This window comes from Crotalus tigris, unplaced genomic scaffold (genome assembly GCF_016545835.1).
Source record: "Crotalus tigris isolate CLP2741 ecotype Arizona unplaced genomic scaffold, ASM1654583v1 scf7180000020974.397596, whole genome shotgun sequence".
Taxonomy (NCBI): Eukaryota; Metazoa; Chordata; class Lepidosauria; order Squamata; family Viperidae; genus Crotalus; species Crotalus tigris.
In genome coordinates this window covers 375,933-393,879 of record NW_024098289.1, presented here as the reverse complement: position 1 = coordinate 393,879, position 17,947 = coordinate 375,933, and the positions used below count along the sequence as shown (strand labels likewise).

At 38.0% G+C, this 17,947-nt stretch overlaps 1 protein-coding gene across 1 annotated transcript in view; it reads right to left on the bottom strand.

Annotated features, from left to right (window-relative positions):
- Positions 1-200: 200 nt before the first annotated feature.
- LOC120319842 (kinesin-like protein KIF26B) overlaps positions 201-17,947 on the bottom strand; it is a 128,962-nt gene continuing 111,215 nt past the window's right edge. Inside the window, exon 4 of the mRNA XM_039369120.1 lies at positions 201-473. Within this exon, the coding sequence (XP_039225054.1) occupies positions 303-473 (171 nt within the window). The 3' untranslated portion in view covers positions 201-302. The remainder of the gene's footprint in view (positions 474-17,947) is intronic.

Genomic DNA, 17,947 nt, shown 5'->3' with positions numbered 1-17,947 from the left:
TATATATACGGTGGCCATCAACAAATGATAGGAGCTGCAATTCAACAGCCACTCTATCTTGAATAAAGGACTGTGTCCCAGAGAATGTTGCTTTCATGTTGTGCATTTGAAAGCATTTCTTCCCAATTAAATTAGGAAAAAAATGATACCTTGTGTTATTCCCTACCCAATAAATAATTGTATGTAAAATTTCAGCATGTAATGTTCTCTGTGTTACCATACCCTTCCATCAAGTCTTCAAGTGTGCTTTCTTTAGAAGGGTATTTGATAATTTAAAATAATCCAAAGCAGAACTTTTAGTCTTACCTGGCAAAAAAGGAAGCAGCCACTGAGGTACCAGTGGAGGCATCACTAGCAACACAGGTGCTCTGGGAACTGGGGAAGCTATACAAGGAAGGTTTATCTGCATTGTAATGGTTCAGCACGGCTTCCGTCAGTCCATCGCGGCCAGCCTCAGTAATCAATTGGGAAATCTAAAAACAAAGCAAAGTTATTTCTTTTATTTTGTTTTATTTAAATTTGTTGGCTGTCCCACGCCAATGGACTCTTATAATATATAATAATGTATTATATTCACCACCATGCTATGCAGGGTATGTGTGTATTTGGCTAAAATAGTGCATATCCTTCAACATCATATCATAAACTTTAAATTCATTTACAGTACATCTTTTATAATCCCATTGTGAAATACTTTGCTGGAACTTCACCTCATTTTTATTGAACGTTATGAGCTAAAATAACCTTCTGATCCTGTTAAGTTTTCATTACGGCACTGGTGTTCCTTCAGTTTGAAGGAGAAAGTACTCTAAAGCATTATCTTTGCGCCATTGGAGCAATTTGAGGACCTTGAAGATATTCGTCAAAGCCAATTTATTAAAAGAAACTTCCACGAATGTTTGTGAATGCTGCAGCACAACTTCAGTTAATTCAGGTTGAAACTGCAAGCTTGATGACTACAAGAAACACTAAGCAAATAACTATTCTGAGCTTCAAAATTTTATGATTACATACAAGGTTAAGATGTTTGTGTCTATTTGTCATATTCTGATTTATGGAACATTAAATATTAAAAGTAGGAAATGTACAGATCAAAGAGTACAGTCAAAGTAGGAATTTTTATTCTGCCACTGTGCTACTCATAACACAAATCCTTTTCTCTCTCTTTTCTCCCATTCACTCCTGTTCACCCCAGCCTGCAATGGCTAACAATAAGATCAATCTAAAACAAGACTACCCTAAAATCATAATTTCTAAAACATCACTGAAATTTACAATTAAAAGTAAACAAACAGCAGCAACATTTATAGTTACAACTATAAAATGACAAACTTAAAAACACAGATACTGTACTTAAGGTGGAATGCAGACCTGAGTATAAAAAGAGGTTTTTAACATTTTCTTACATTTCTTGAGGGAAGATATTAAATGACCTTGTTACCATCTGTTACATTTGCATTTTTTTTTGCCTCCACATTTTTCCTAATGTGAAGCAAACTGGTCTACATATTTATCTTGATATCATACGTAGCCTATTCTATTGAAATTCTATTGAAATTCAATGTTATATGAGTGATATCCTGCACATCAAAAAGTACAGTTTTCATGGAAGCATTTTATTCTTGGTTATTTGAATAGGTATTTTAATACACCCATATTCTCTAGTCTAAGATCAATAATCTCTTAGATTATTCCTCTAGGTTCTTCAAGAAAAAAATTGGCTGTCTGCAAGCTTTAATATTGACAGAAGATCACAACCTAACAAAATAGTTTATACAGCAGGTGAAAACTTGTCATCTATTTATGGGTAGATTGTGCTTCTTATCACACCATTATTTTGGGTGCAGAATACCCATAACTGGCATCCCCCATTTTAACTTGTTCAGCTATTTCTTTGACATTTACTTAGTAATTTGGTTCTACACATTTAACGGAAAAATTCTCACTTGGATTTTAACTGATTTTATTTCTAAATAAACAGCACTAGCACCACTGCTATTTAATTACCATCTTCTGACTGCTTCCAGGATCCACAATCTTCTTGACTGTGAAATCCAATTCTGTTGTATTTTACATGAACAGTATTTGCATTAAGTCTAAACAATTGGTGATTTTGAAAGTCAATCAGCAGACAGACCTAGCAGCCCACTATAGTCTGGTGAAATCTCCAGCCCCCCCCCCCCCATACACACACACCACACAAACAAACAATAAATATTGGATATGGGTCATCAAACATAAGACATAGCAAAATAGTTGGGGATTGGGTGGGATTCAGCTTGACAAAATATAAATTATGCAAACTAATTTTCATGCTAGTCTGCTATAATAAACTATGTAGACGGAAAAATAATCACATTCTCTAAGGAAGAAAAGGTGATTTCTAGAAATGACTGGGGATAGCACTTTCCTAAGCTAATTCAAGCTGGACAGAAGCCATTATTAAATAACAAATCATTACACATAAAGTTCAAGAATTGATATATCTTCCAACTGAACAAAGGAGAGATAAGTGAAGCTGCAAATGAGCTAGCCCAGCACTACAGCAAACTGCAGTATCACATGACATGATCTCAACAGCCTTTTTCTTCTTGTGTCCATCCATCAAGTCATATTTCTTTCCACCATTGTGCACATACTACAATGCTCATGAGGTGACCTCAGTGAGATCCTGCAGTGTGAAACTGCCTGCCCCTAAGAAAAGACAAAGTGGGGAATGATGTAGAATCTGCTTCTTCCACAATCACAGGTCTGATCCAGTGAAACACCCCCATTTGACCATGTAGACTTTTGATTGCTGACCCGGGTACAAAGAGAATTAAGGGTCTTCCAAGACCCTGGCTCTAGGACAGTGTTTCTCAACCTTGACAATTTTAAGGCATGTGAACTTCAACTCCCAGAATTCTACAGCCAGCATTGCTGGCTGTGGAATTCTGAGAGTTGAAGTCCACATGCCTTAAAATTGTCAAGGTTGAGAAACACTGCTCTAGGAAGAAGACTCTTTTGTATTAATGCCTACATCATTCTCCAAGAGATTTATTAGTCATCATAATTTATATTAGATGCCAGCCTGATATTTAATATTTTTTATTGCCGTAAGAAAGTTTTTGTGTGATTCTTAAACATTTCCACACAAAGATTCTACTATACACAAATTCTAACCAGAGTGGCCATTCCAGATGAAATAAATAGTTTATTTCAGTGGACAATTATAACACCCTGTGATAATTCAGCAGTTGTTTTTCCAATAATGAGTCAATTTTTCTTGAGTGGAAAAAAATCAATCATACATATTCCCAAGTAACAGAGGGCTAAGGTAGAGCTTTTAATGGTCGCTGATCAGATCTTCAGTGCCAATTTGTAAATTATTGTACAGGTAGTCCTTGCTTACCAATTGCTCATTCAGCTCATTCAATTATGACCATGCTTAAGAAGGAGATTAATAAGCAGTCCTCAAACTTGGGGCCATCACAGCATCTCTGCACTCATATGATTGTGGTTTGGGTGCTTAGCATCCAGCACGTGTTTATGATGGTCAGAGCATCCCATGGTCATGTGACCTCCATTTGCAAGCTTCCCAGCCAACTTCTGACAAGCAAAGTCAATGGGGAAGTCGGTAAAAAGTTGTAGTCATGTGACATCATGCGTAACCAGAGAGCCCTGGTGCTGCAGTGGTTAAAGTGCAGTATTGCAGGTGAAACTCTGCCTGAAGCCTGGAGTTCGATCCTGACAGAGCTCAAGGATGACTCACTTTCCATCCTTCCAAAGTCAGTAAAATTAGGACTCAGATTGTTGGGGACAACATGCTAATAATGCTTCTACATTGTAAACCACCTAGAGAGTGCTGTAAAGCATTATGTGGTGATATATAAATGCTATTGCTATTGTTATTAATGATTGTGGATGATTTGCCTAACAACTACAGTCTGAACTGAAGTCATAAGTCAATTGCAGTCAATAACTGAGGTCTCCTTGTATTCAATATTTATTAGGATTTTAATAATGGACTATAGTTTTAATTGTATTTTTCTCTTAATATAATACAATTGGAGAAAACATTTATATTACAATTATGCATGCTTATAAAGTGAATACTGATGGATCCCTATTAGTTCAGAACTAGCTTTGACCTTCCATCTCAAGATTTCAGAAGAGAAGAAAATTAAAACTAAGAATTTCAGCCACTTTTGTCACAGCTATGCTATCTGGCTGAATATGACAGCTTCACAATGGGGGGGGGAGTCTTAAATTAATTGGCACATCTGAAAAACAAAGACAAAAAAAGTGTCTAAGGAACATAGTAAATGGGCAAACTCCCTCCACCCATAAATTTCTCCAAATAAGTTTCAAACTACTTCTATACTTAAGTTTTATTTTAAACCAACAGAATATATGCCTGTAATCTTCCAACACATCAAGAAAATTATAATAGTAATAATATAACACATACATAGCATGGACTTTTCATAAAGAATTGCTGCTTCTTTTTCTGAAAATGCCTAGTTCAAAAGGAAAAATTTGATAAATACAGTAGTTGCCCCTTCCCTTACTCATATGTTTCATCAGAAAGTTAATTCGTTTGTGGGCGAGAGATTAAGGATAGGTTAATGGGATAAATTCTGAGTGGGTCCTTTGTCAACATAGTGGCAAAATATCACTGCCTAGCCCAGCAACAATAGTCAATGCAATCTTTATGCTCTATAGAAATAATTCTTTTTGAATTTCTATTCTTTGTTCTGAGCCATAAAGTTAAAAAACCATGTAGTCCTTCTCCTTTCTTCCTCAAGAATAGCAGCCATTGAAAATGCATCTCTTTTAAGATTAATGAGATGTAGTGAGAATTTGCTAACATACTACTAGAAGTATGTACCAAAGTGTTGTATAGGGAAAAATATTTTTTAAAAATTAATGTTATTTGTTTCCCAAATTCATCTAATATGCTATAAGTAGCTCAGCTTAATTTGAAATGATTTTCTTTTGAACCGGAAGCTTGGAACTCACAGAGAGAAGCATCTCAATGAGGAACATTTAATAAAGCAGTCTAAAAACTTTAATAATTAAAATTTTGCCTCCCAGGCCTATAACAAATTATCATATTGATCACATGCTAGTACTTTTAGATGCAAGCGCTTCTAGATTATTATTATGTTGGTTGCATTGTCAGCCAGATGTTTAGATTGGAAGTAGCATTTTTGTTCACCAGAGTCCTGCCAAAGACCTGGGACAGGCAGATGTTGTTAATAATATTAAAAATATAGTTGCAGAATGTAAACTGATCCAAGTAAAGCTGCCTTTTGCAATTGACTGATGGTGAAGTTATCAGTGCTAATGATATTCAAACAGTGCTCCAGGTGTTTTGGAATTGCTCCAAAGGCACCTATTACTATTGGTACTATCTTTGCTTTCTTTGCCAGAGTTCACTATTCAGACTTTTTTTTTTTGTCTTTCTTATCAACAGGTTTTAAGACTGAGGCATTGTATGGCACAAGCCTCTCTGTTTGAATTTTAAATCCCAGAATACCTTAGTTTCCCCTTTTGTGAAACAATGGTGTCCCCTAAGGTTCTTGTCCCTATCCTGTTTGACACTCACAGGAAACTGCTGGGAAGAGCACCAAGTTTTGGAATCAACTGCCAAAACTCAACTATTCCTTTTGTTGAATTGCAAGGAAGCAATAAGACACTTAATAGTATCAATTAATTGAAATTAAATCTAAACAAAAATTGGTAAACCTGAAGTTGTAAATCACACTTTTGGCAGCTGCAGCACACTGCTGGCTCATATTTAAGTGATTGTCCTCTAGGACTCCGAGATCCCTCTCACAGTTACTACTATTGAGCAAGGTACCACCTATACTGTACCTGCGCATTTAGTTTTTATTGCCTAAATGTAGAACCTTGCTTTTTCACCACTGAATTTCATTTTATCTACTCACATTTGCATGTTTTTGAACTGCTAGGTGAGCAGGAGCTAGGCGAAGACAGGCGCTCACCTTGTAGCACGATGCGGTGTCTCAAACCAGGCTGTCAGCTTTTTAACCAACAAGCGCAACATCTTAACCACTGAGCCATCGTGCTGCCCTCTTTGTTCTTGATTATTGCTGAATTTGTAGGCAGACATTACCCTAGAAAGAACTTTGCACCGTACCACTTGTGACCCATGCTGAGCCAGTCAGATTTGCCAATGGTTATCCAAGTTTTTGTGACATCCTGTCTTGTTTACTACAATGAGTTCTATATGGAATTACTCTTGAAAAGGTTTCAAGAGGTTACACCTAATATAAATTGCAACAGCTAGGTAGCAAACCCAATAATGCTAGTATTGGCTTATATGCATATAACATTAGTCCTATATTATTTAAGATTGGACTATCTATGGAACTCTTAACTGATGATAGGAATCTGTTTGGCTTCAGTTGTTTTCAGTTGTTAACTTTTTTTCACTGCCACAACCCATCTTTCTGACACAGAGAAGGCTTTATACTATACTACACTATAATAAAATTCAATAAATACCGATCACCAAGAGAGAAATAGTACAAAAAATTTAATGAGCCAAGCTTTCGTCGGGGACACCCGACATCGTCACGGCTTTAAAAGTAGTCACTGGGAAGAAGCATTATATAGGGTGTTAGCCGCCTGCATCCGGCTTCTAGAACGTGTCATTGGGCCCAGCTGATCGTGCTGTATCCTGAATACATCACCTGCGTCAGCACATGGTTCTTTCCCATGCCTTCTCCGTATTTTGCTGTGAGTGTTTTCCTCATTGGCGATGGGGCTGAGTGGAGTTCTTTTCACTTTGCTAACCGATGGTAATTGTTTCCTCCCCCCTCTCCCAACTTCCTGTATACAGCGTCCTTCATTAGGAAGGTATGGTTCTCCCTTAGCCTCATCCTGCGTATCACCCCCACCCTGATCGAACCTCTTTGCCCTCTGTAATCGCAACTGGTGCACTCTGCTCCCCTCCCCACAAGCCGCTCCCCTGTCTTCCTCTTCCACGGGTGCCACCTCTATCCGACCAACATTCAACTCAGCGGCTCCCCCCTCCCATGTCCGTCCGCGTCTTTTCCACCACACGGGTGGCAGAGCGCTGCCGTCCAACTCGCCGCCGATCCACCTCCTGTCCACTTTCACTCATCGGGGGGGTCTCCTCGCCTCCGTTGATCAAGCGCCAGCTGGATATCCATAATTTGGCAAGACGGGGGAGTGGCTTGTGGGGAGGGGAGTGGAGTGCACCAGTTGCGATTACAGAGGGCAAAGAGGTTCGATCAAGGTGGGGGTGATGCGCAGGATGAGGCTAAGGGACAACCGTACCTTCCTAATGAAGGACGCTATATACAGGAAGTTGGGAGAGGGGGGAGGAAACAATTACCATCGGTTAGCAAAATGAAAAGAACTCCGCTCAGCCCCATCACTAATGAGGAAAACACTCACAGCAAAGTACGGAGAAGGCATGGGAAAGAACCACGCGCTGACGTAGGTGATGTATTCAGGATACGGCACGATCAGCTGGGCCCAATGACACATTCTAGAAGCCGGATGCAGGCGGCTAACACCCTATATAATGCTTCTTCCCAGTGACTACTTTTAAAGTCTTGACGATGTCGGGTGTCCCCGACGAAAGCTTGGCTCATTAAATTTTTTGTACTATTTCTCTCTTGGTGATCAGTATTTATTGAATTTTATTATGGACATACCCAAGAGCGGGGTTTTTAGTTTTATAACTAATCACTATACTACACTATACTACACTACACTACACTACACTATACAATGTTTCTCTTTGTGCTTAGGTTTGGCCATTCTCACCATGTTAAAAATTATAAAGATTTTATTTTTACAATTTATATAGCCAACATCTCACTATACCAGCGGTTCTCAACCTATGGGTCGCGACCCCATTTGGGGTCGATCGACCATTTTTCGGGGGTCGCCAAAGAAGGTGATCAGCCATTTTCTCCCCTCAGGGGGCACCGCCACGCATGCGCATGGGGGCGCCGCCGCGCACGTGCACTGCGCGTGGGGGCACCGCCGTGCATGCGTGTCACGCATGGGGGCGCCGCCGCACATGGGGTGGCACATGCACGGGCCCGTCCCCCCATGCGCGCGGCCCGTGCATGCGCAGAACGTTTGTGTGACGGGGGTCGCCGTCACACAAACGTTGAGAACCACTGCACTATACAATGATAATGTAAGAACAAGATGCATCTTTTGCTGGGTGCTCGGTTGTTTTAATATTTAGTTTACTGCTAGTTTTAATCTGTATATTTGATATTTTACAGTATTTTGTGTTTTAAATTTTTGTAGATGCACTGAATTTTGAATGTATTAAACACATATATTAACATTTATAATTAATTACACACACAGCATTTAGTTAAGAAATTCTTAAAACTAATGAGGTGGACTACCAGTCACATAGCCACACCATCGACACATATGCCCTGCTATTTAGCTAGCCAAAGCAGGGCATGGAAGCTGCCAGTGTGAAAACCTAGAAACTCCTCACAATGTACAGAAGTTTCCATCCCACATTCAACACTCACAGACTGTACACCAGTTGGAAAGAGAGAAGGCGGGGTCTGGTGAGTGTCAAAGTCACTGTCCTGGATTATATCCAGAGCATCAAGGAATACATCAGAAACTTAGGAAGAACATACTCTAATTGATCAGGCTCCTAAAAGTAACTTTTAACAGTAATAGTGGATGATCTGTACCCTCAGACTTGCAAGATTCTGTTCATGTATCCTTACAAAAAAGTAACATCATCTGGTCTTGTTTCCTGTCTGGTTTAGCTGTGACATGAGGCAGTAGAGAGGAATGGGGTTGTGGAAAAAAAATGCAAACACAAATGCAGGCACATATGTGCAGACACACTAGCTATCACATTTCATTCTGAATCAATGTCGCTGCTATAAGCTCACTAAGGAAATTTAAAGGCAGAATAAAGCTTCTGTATTTAGAAGTAAAGCCAACATTTCCAGTTGTTCCTAACCTAGACTGACACACACTGAGTTTTTGGATGAGCTTTTGGAAAAGTTGTTCAGCTGATTATACAAGGTCTGAGTGTTCTTCTGGCCAAGTGAGTTTATGTTTGTTTGTTTGTTTGCCAAACTAATGATCAGAGCTAAGGAAAAAACTTATAGCTTCAGGAGACTCTCTGATTAACTTCTGCACAGAGCAGCATTCCTGAGCCAGGAGTTCAGCCTCAGTCAGCACTCTTGAGAAAGCAAATAAGCAACTATGAGCTTACAACAAAAGCAAGCAAACAGAAGAGCAAATAGGAACAAGGGTGTGTTGTGAGGGAAGTGAGGGGAAAAGAACAAACAGGCATCAGGCCTTGCAAAAGGACAGAACTGAGAAAACAGTGATGGCGGTGATCTGCCAGATGTGTGTTAATTACCTCTGCAGAACTCTTGCTTCTGGAGGAGAATATGAAAGGACCATGGGCCAGCTTTTCCTCTTTAAGGGTTATCATGAAAGGTGAGCAGGGCAAAAAACATGAGAAACTCTCAGTGAAGAACAGCAGAAAGAGACTTCCAAAGAGGAAAGGATACAAGATACATCCAGGAGCAGAGAGACAGGAGTTAGACACCAAGAGGATGAATAAGTTTCAATGGGAAAAGTGAGCACTTGGAAGATGTTTTTTTTATTTTATTTTATTTTTTTATTAAAGAGTTTTATAAATTTTACAAAAAATAAGAAACAATACAAAAACAAAAAACAACATATACAAATAAAAAACAAACATTACCCAACAAAACCCCCCTTCCCCCACCCCTACCCAAACCCCCCCTTCCCCCCCAGGACCTCCCAGAGCAGAATATAGGCTTAATTAAAGAAAAAGTTAAAAAAATTTATAAAAAAAGAATATAAAATAGAAAATATATATATATATATATAAAGTTAAAAATTATGAAAAAACTATATAATATTTTTTATATCAAATTTAAATTGTATGAATTTTATCCATTTATCCCAAACAGCAAGAAATTTCTCTTGCGTTTGTCCCTTTAAGAAAACCGAAATCTTTGCCATTTCCGCCAAGTGAGACACTTTAAGAAACCATTCCTGCAATGTAGGCAAAGATTCCTTCTTCCAATATTGTCCTACTAACAGCCTCGCAGCTGTTATCAAGTTTAACATCAATATAACCTCCTTTGTATCACAATCAGTAACTATACCTAACAAAAATAATTGTGGAGTAAATTTTACCCTCCTTTTAAAAATTCTCTGGATATTCCACCATATCTTAATCCAGAATGCTTTTATCTCTCTGCACGACCACCAAATATGATAATAAGTAGCATCCATACAACCACATCTCCAACATTTAGGTTGTAAGTCAGGGTACATAAAAGACATTTTTTGTGGATCAAGGTGCCATCTATAAAACATTTTATAAAAATTCTCCCTTAAGTTCTGTGCTTGTGTAAATTTGACATTTCTCACCCAAATAATTTCCCAGGTGTCCAATGGAACTGGCTCACCAAAATTCTGCGCCCATCTAATCATACAATCTTTAATTAGTTCCGTTTCTGAATCCAATTCAACTAAAACCCCATAGATCCTCTTAATGTGGGTTTGTCTTTGATCCTTCACTTGCTTAATAAGATTTTCATCTTCTCTATGAAAACCCACCTTACAGTCCATCTTCCATCTATCTAATAATTGCCTATATTGGAACCAAGAATAAATAATATTTTCTTGTGCTAACTCTTCCCGTAATTTTAACTGCCAGTTTTGTCCATCCCATTTAAGTAACTGTCTATAGGACACCATATCCATTTTAACCCCTCTTTTTATTCCTTCTATTGCATGCCAGCACTTGGAAGATGTTAAAGAGTAAGCACAGGCAATCCAATCCCAACCAATACATTTGAAATTCTACACGTGGCATGTGAACTCCAGCCACCTGAAATAGTTCTACCATTCCAACATCTCCAGGACAAGGGTAAAGGCTCTCAACTCCACAGGGATCAACAAAACCAAATCATTCCAGTGAGGAAGAAAAAATGAGTGGGGGCAGGAGACATTATTGCAAGAAATAAAAGTAACTGCACATAATGTAAGAAGTATGCTGTTGCACAAATCCAAGATGTGTTAGAAAAGATCACTAAAGTCCATCAAACTGACAGTAAGTACTTTTTAAGTACCGTATATTCCGGCGTATAAGACGACTTTTGAGAGCGATGAAACAGCCTCTGAACTCGGGGGTCGTCTTATACGCCGAGTCATAACGTTTATTTATTTATTTATTATTTCCGGCGTATAAGATGACGTTCTAGGCATGCGACTCGGTGTCGATCATCTTATCCGCCGGAAATGACGTCATTTCCGGCGTATAAGATGATCGACACCGAGTCGCATGCCTAGAAAGTCATCTTATACGCCGGAAATAACGTTATAAACTACGTTTATTTCCGGCGTATAAGATGACTTTCTAGGCATGCGACTCAGTGTCGATCATCTTATCCGCCGGAAATGACGTTATTTCCGGCCTATAAGATGATCGACACCGAGTCGCATGCCTAGAAAGTCATCTTATACGCCGGAAATGACGTCATTTCCGGCATATAAGATGATCGACGCCGAGTCGCATGCCTAGAAAGTCGTCTTATATGCGACTCGGCGTCGATCGTCTTGCGACCCGGCGTCGAACTCGGGGGTCGTCTTATACGCCGGGTCGCCTAATACGCCGGCATATACGGTACTTTTATGACAAACATAATGAAAAGTTTCATTTTCTTTCTAAGACACAAACTCCTTTAAACACAAACATGTACAACACATGGACAGAGAATTCAAAAACTACCCTGCATGATGACTTCCATACAAGTAATCCTCGAGTTACAACCATAATGGAGCCTGCCTATTACAGTAGAAAGTCAGGAGGGCGTTAACATGTCACTTAATGAGTCCCCATCCCTGCTCTGCCCAATATATTTGTTAAACAACTACACAGGTCATTAAGTGGAATATGGGGTGCCTCAGGAGTTGAGATCCTAGTGCAGGCATAAGCACAACACCTCCAGTCTACCCCCATGCACTTACATACCCCATACTATGCTTCCCACCCTTGGGATCTCCACAGCTACTTGGAACTTCTCCATCCCCACCCCTGCATTTACCCACTCACTTACCTTTCAAAGATCTCCATAGCTCAGGATGTCAGGATACAGAAGGACAGGCTGATCCATTGCTGGGCCACGTGGAAGAATTCCCCAAGTGCCACTTTTTCCTGAGATATGGGTGATGCTTTCTATTTTCTTTTTATTACTAGATGCTAGCCTTCCCTCCCCCAACAAAAGCAAATGAGCAATTGGTGACTGGGAAGTGGATGGGGAAGAATGTGCACAACCCAGTGGGCTAGCAAAGCAGGCCCACTGACTGTAGGGAGCTGATGGGGTAGGATAGGAGGGATAGAGATGAATGCTATAGCATCTCTATGGTTGGTCATAAGGGTGAACAACTACAGAGATGTTAAAACAAATATAATTTCGGCATTGGGTCATAAATACCTTTGAGTCTGCTAAGTGACCTGCTATAACTCAAGGATTAGCTGTAATCTTGTTTTTCTCTAGAGTAAATTCTGTCCTTAATGAGATTGTGATAAAAGCATTAGGTGCTTTCTCTTAATGCAGGTACTGTACATATGAAGCAACCAATTACTTTGGGGGGGGGGCTTTGGTTGTCTTTATCATCTTTGCTTCTTCTTTAAAAAATATTGTGTTTTTTTAGAAACAACAGCTAAATAAAGTATAATCCAAAGCATTCATACAATTTTTAATTATATACATCTCCTGCTGTTATTGTTCCTTTGCTTTTATGGTCAATGTGAACATGATGGACTATAATGATCACATTTATTTAATAACTTCTATCTAAGAATTGATAGTATCCAGAATGTGGTTCTTAAGGTCATATGCAATGAGGAGCTCATATATTCCAAAAAGATGTCAGAATATGCCAAATGAACACTAGAGCTATTTCTTTATTGCTACAGAATTGGTTTTTAGACAACTGTGTGGCAAATCAGACAATTTAAAAAAAAATTTTGATGGATCATTATTCTCCTGTCTGTGTTAAAAAAAAACTGGATTATTGATTTGCTAATCACTACTGGAGATTATAACTATGAAAAGAGTATTGAATTATGTAATCTTTCACAGCAAGTTGATTCACACATAGCCAGGAACTTTGGCTATGATTTATTCTATTGAAAGAGAAACTAAACAATATTTTTGGTCAACCTGCCCATTATCAGCTTTTATTAATTTATTTATAGTTGAAAAGGGAGTTAAAATTGAACTGGTTCCACCATATGCCTACCAGGGGAGACTCTTCTGTCTCCCTAAACATCCTTTTTAAGAAAGAGCTACATTCAAACCCATGGGCATAGTTTTTAAAACTAAACTAAAAGTTTTGCTAATGGCTCAGCATATATTTAGAAATTTTGTAGAAGTCCAGAGTGCTTTCCCATATTTTAAAATAAAGTATTAGTTTTATAAATAATTGAAAACATCTGTTTCCAGAAGAGTATAGAATATAGTGTTGAAGAATACAACACTATATATTAAGATTATAAATTTTATGAACAACAAAAAATGCACTCTCAACAATCAAATGCATTCCTCTTTTCTTGTCAGGCAGCAACTCTCAAGTGATTATTCAGTAACACCGGCTTTGAATGCAAGCACATGTACAACCTTTGCTTGAAGCATTTATTATAATTAGAAATTTCACTTATCCACAAACAAGCTGCCAGCTACTACTGCCATGAGATTTCCAAAAGTTGAGATCTTATTCTTGCTACATCATAAACCATTGATCTCGTACTTTCCTGCTGACAGGAATGCTACCAGAAACCACCCAAGTGTATCTGCTCTGCTTAATAGTAATATTGAGGCAGCGAGCACCCTCCTTTTCAATTGTGGCAAACAAGTAAGCAAAATGCAGCATAAGCACCTTTTCATACTGGTAACTTCATCATTCATCTTCTTTTGAAAGATTTATGGCAAGCATCTGCTGCAGAGGGAGTGGCAAATAGAAAATGATTTTTCTCCATGTTCCAAAAATAAAAAAATAAAAACAGCCCTTCAGAACTGAGAACAGGGAACTGCAATTTTCTGAATTAGCTTTACATAATAGAAAGGGAGCTCTCTTTCTGAACAATGGATATTAGCTTTTTGGTAAAAAACAACAACAAAAAAACAAAACAAAAACAAAACACTCGTTTTTTCCATTGAGAATAGATCAACTTTAAATCAAACAAACCAGCTTTAGATTGCTGCTAGATTTTGTCAGAGAGGAGCATCTGGCAGGTGTATCAAAAACATCAAAATGGCAGCTGGGACTCTATGGACATATCTACCAGGTTGACTTTTTTTGCCCCCCTCCCCCCAGAAGCTCTTCTCTCAGTACCTTTGGCTGTAATTCTAAGCTTAGTTATTCAGCGATAATAAAATTCACCTCTCAGTAAACAAGTTAGGAATCCTTGCAGACAAAGCAAGCTTAGTTTTTCCCTCCCTTAATTTTTCTCATTCCACGTCATTTAATAAGTGTCTTGGATCCATTTACATCTCAAAGTAATTTTGTACTCTTTCCCCTAAGAACAAAATTACTAAAAACAAATTAGCCTAAGGCTAATTTATAAAATAGTGTACAAGCAATATATTCCTGGAATAGTAGATAAATGTACTGTGAACCACTGATTCAGGGCAGCATTTTTGTCACAATGGGGAAAATGACTGGTGCATTAATAATGACTAAAGCATCAATGCTACCAAAAGCTCCAAATGAATCCCTAGAATCCCACCATGATTAAACACATATTAGTAATAACAGAGAACTAGTATATTATGCAATCAAGAGCTGCATAATATCGGATCTGAATCGGATCTTTCTAGTTAATTTACAAAATTAGCTTAATGACCATTTGAAGTTATGACAGTACTGAGGAAAGTGGCCTATGACCAGTAAGTAGGCTGTTTGACTAAGGAGCATATATTCAATCTATTGAGATGTATTTGAATAAAAGGATACAAAAGTTATGGGACTGGCGCTGTTAATACTCACCTCTTACGTATTTAGTGTATGGAATCTACAGAGGTCATGAAATCGCTGATATACAAATTAAGTTTAAATAAAGTGTCAGCAAATGTATGAGTGTGTGTGTGTGTGTGTGTGTGTGTGTACACAATACAATATAGGAGATAAAATATTCAGTTAAGATAAAAACATAATAAAATCACCACAACATGGAGCCATAGAATTGAAATAGGATAGATGCTGTAATTCGATATCTCGCCTGAACCATTACTATTTATTTAGTTTTGCATCTAGATATTCTAGTAACACAAACCTCTTAACGCTCAGAATGCTCTTATTGAGATATTAATTACTATAATTATTATGGAGTGTCTGTTTTATGACACCATCAAGTACGATGATGAGTATAGCATAGAAATAGGGTTCAAAAGGAATAATAAACAATGTGGACATATTCAAGATTTTTTAAAAAATCTTCCTGACCGCAAAGGTTATTAAAAAAGTTTAACTATCTTTATCACTGTCCCTGTTTGCTATATTGTTTAGCTATAGAACTAATTTGTGGCTATAAAGTCAACTAGCTGTATAGTTCAATCTAACAACTCTTCACATAATGAATTCCACAAAGAAAACTACCTTATATGGAACCCAAATAGAATTCCTATATGGAATGATTATCATTCCAAACTGTTTACCTTGACAGGCAGTATCTCCCTAGGCTTCAGGTAATTTTTTTTCTGCTCTATTTGAAGATGCTAGGAACTGAAACTCTTATCTTTTAAATCCAACGCTTTTGCTTTAAGCAGTGGTCTTTTCCCCATAGATTTTCCTTTTCTTTCATGAAGGATTCAAGAAGTACTGACATAAGAGAGTAATCTCAATCCTTTAAATCAGAAGATATTTATATTTAATTGCATACATGCTTACCTACAGTATCTCTATTATTGTACAAGAAGCCTAAGGCCGAGTGAGAGAGATAAAATTCTTCTGTGACAGTTACTGCTATTTCCTAACTATCAATAGAACTATCATATATCAGGATTGAACTATGGAGTCTCTGGTGTACTCTGAGTTTGTTTGCTGGAAGACATTTCATTACCCAACTAGGTAACATCAGCGCTAGTGAATGTGAGCTTTGCTCCTCTTTATATACAATAGCTTGCCATGTACAATAATTTGTTCCCTCCTTGTAAATGGAGTAAACCACATTCAGTAACACTAATGATGTTACTCAGTGGGGTAATGAATCATCTGCAAACAAACACTTCACACTTCCTAACAATGCCATACAGTGAGATGTGGCAAGAAGAGGTAATTAACTTTTTTTCACTACTGTTCCTTCTTCTCCTCGTTCCATATTTAACCAATGAGAAATTATAAAGTATGATTTATGTTGGGTATTTTGGGGGGGGGGCAGGATCTGGGGAAACAAGAGGGAAGCTTCAGAAGCACAGTTGCTACCTTTCCAGTACTACTGAAGAGCATTGATTAAATAGCTAGAGTTCATAATCCTTATCATACAAACTTATATAAGCATATTCAGAAGTAAATCCCATTGTACCAAACTGAATAGCACAGCATTGCAGCAGGAATGAGCTCCAGAAATTAATTATGAGAGTCCTCTATATAGTTCATAGGGCAAATCTTCTGTATGTATTTATTAATTAATTTGATCTTTAGCTTGCCTGTTTATTAATTATCTTCTCCAAGCTTATTCTGGAGAAGAAAATTAATTATTGCAGAGAATTATCTTCTTTATGCTTCTTGCATTCTCATATTCCCTTTTGGCAACCTGTTTCAGATTATTTGGATCTTTTCAGGAGAAAATGGGCATGGCAAATGACTGCCAACCTACTAGAATTGGTAGGTTCTATGGCAGAAAAAGTTGCTTGTATCTATTTTGATTTGGACAATTAAGACACCAATTAGGTTAAGCCTACGGTGGTGAACAAGATGATGTTTCATGCTGGGATTCTTCTGAATTTGTAAAATCTAATGGAGTGGTTAGGGTTTTCTGAAGTTTGAATTCTGTTACTTGTGTCTCAGTCCATGTTCTTCACGGCTCACACTGGCAGCCAGGCAATGGGTGAGCAGCTAGATCCAGAAGGTAATAAATGCTATATGAGGGTAGTACCATCTGCCTTGAAAAGGGTAATTGTGCCCCCTCTCTTGACCAACATGTGTTTCAACTAGTCTCTAACTTCTCTTTTTAGATGAGGCTATTCCAAAAGTGGTGATAAATCAACCAGAATCCAAGAGGAGGAAATGGATTATTTAGTCAGGATGAAGGCAAACCCAGCCAAGCGGTGGAAATGACAATGGGAACTCTAATGGATTATTGCCAAATTCTTAACAGCATAACACAACCAGAGAAACAAGATATACACTCCATTTCACTAATCAGGCTTAATATCAAAAGATAATAAATTAGGAAACAAATTCTTGGAAACTGCACAAGCAAAAATCCGACCTTCCTTTATGAATGAATTCATTAAGATTAGGTCTCTGTGAGTTGGTTGAAACTCTTTTTCTTACAATGGAAAGCTAAAGGGTAACTGCTCTTTTCCTAGGTAAACCTAGCATTGAACTATCTATCTGGTCTTCATTAATGTCAGCCCCACAAAGTGGACCAGACCAGGACATAACACTACAGGAACTACTTTTATTACTTGCATGTTTGTGCTTTTTCTCTCTTTCCTTATAATCCTGGGAAGAAGGAGGTATTGAGTATCTTCCACATATTATCTGTCTGTTGCGGTCTTAAAAAACATGATTTACCCCTCATCACTTTAGTAAAGGAGTTTGCATACTTCTGTCAAGAGTATCTTTCTTATTCTCTACAATTATTTCTGTTTTGAAATGCTAAGGGTTCCATGGAAGTTCTTAACTGGTGTCTGGA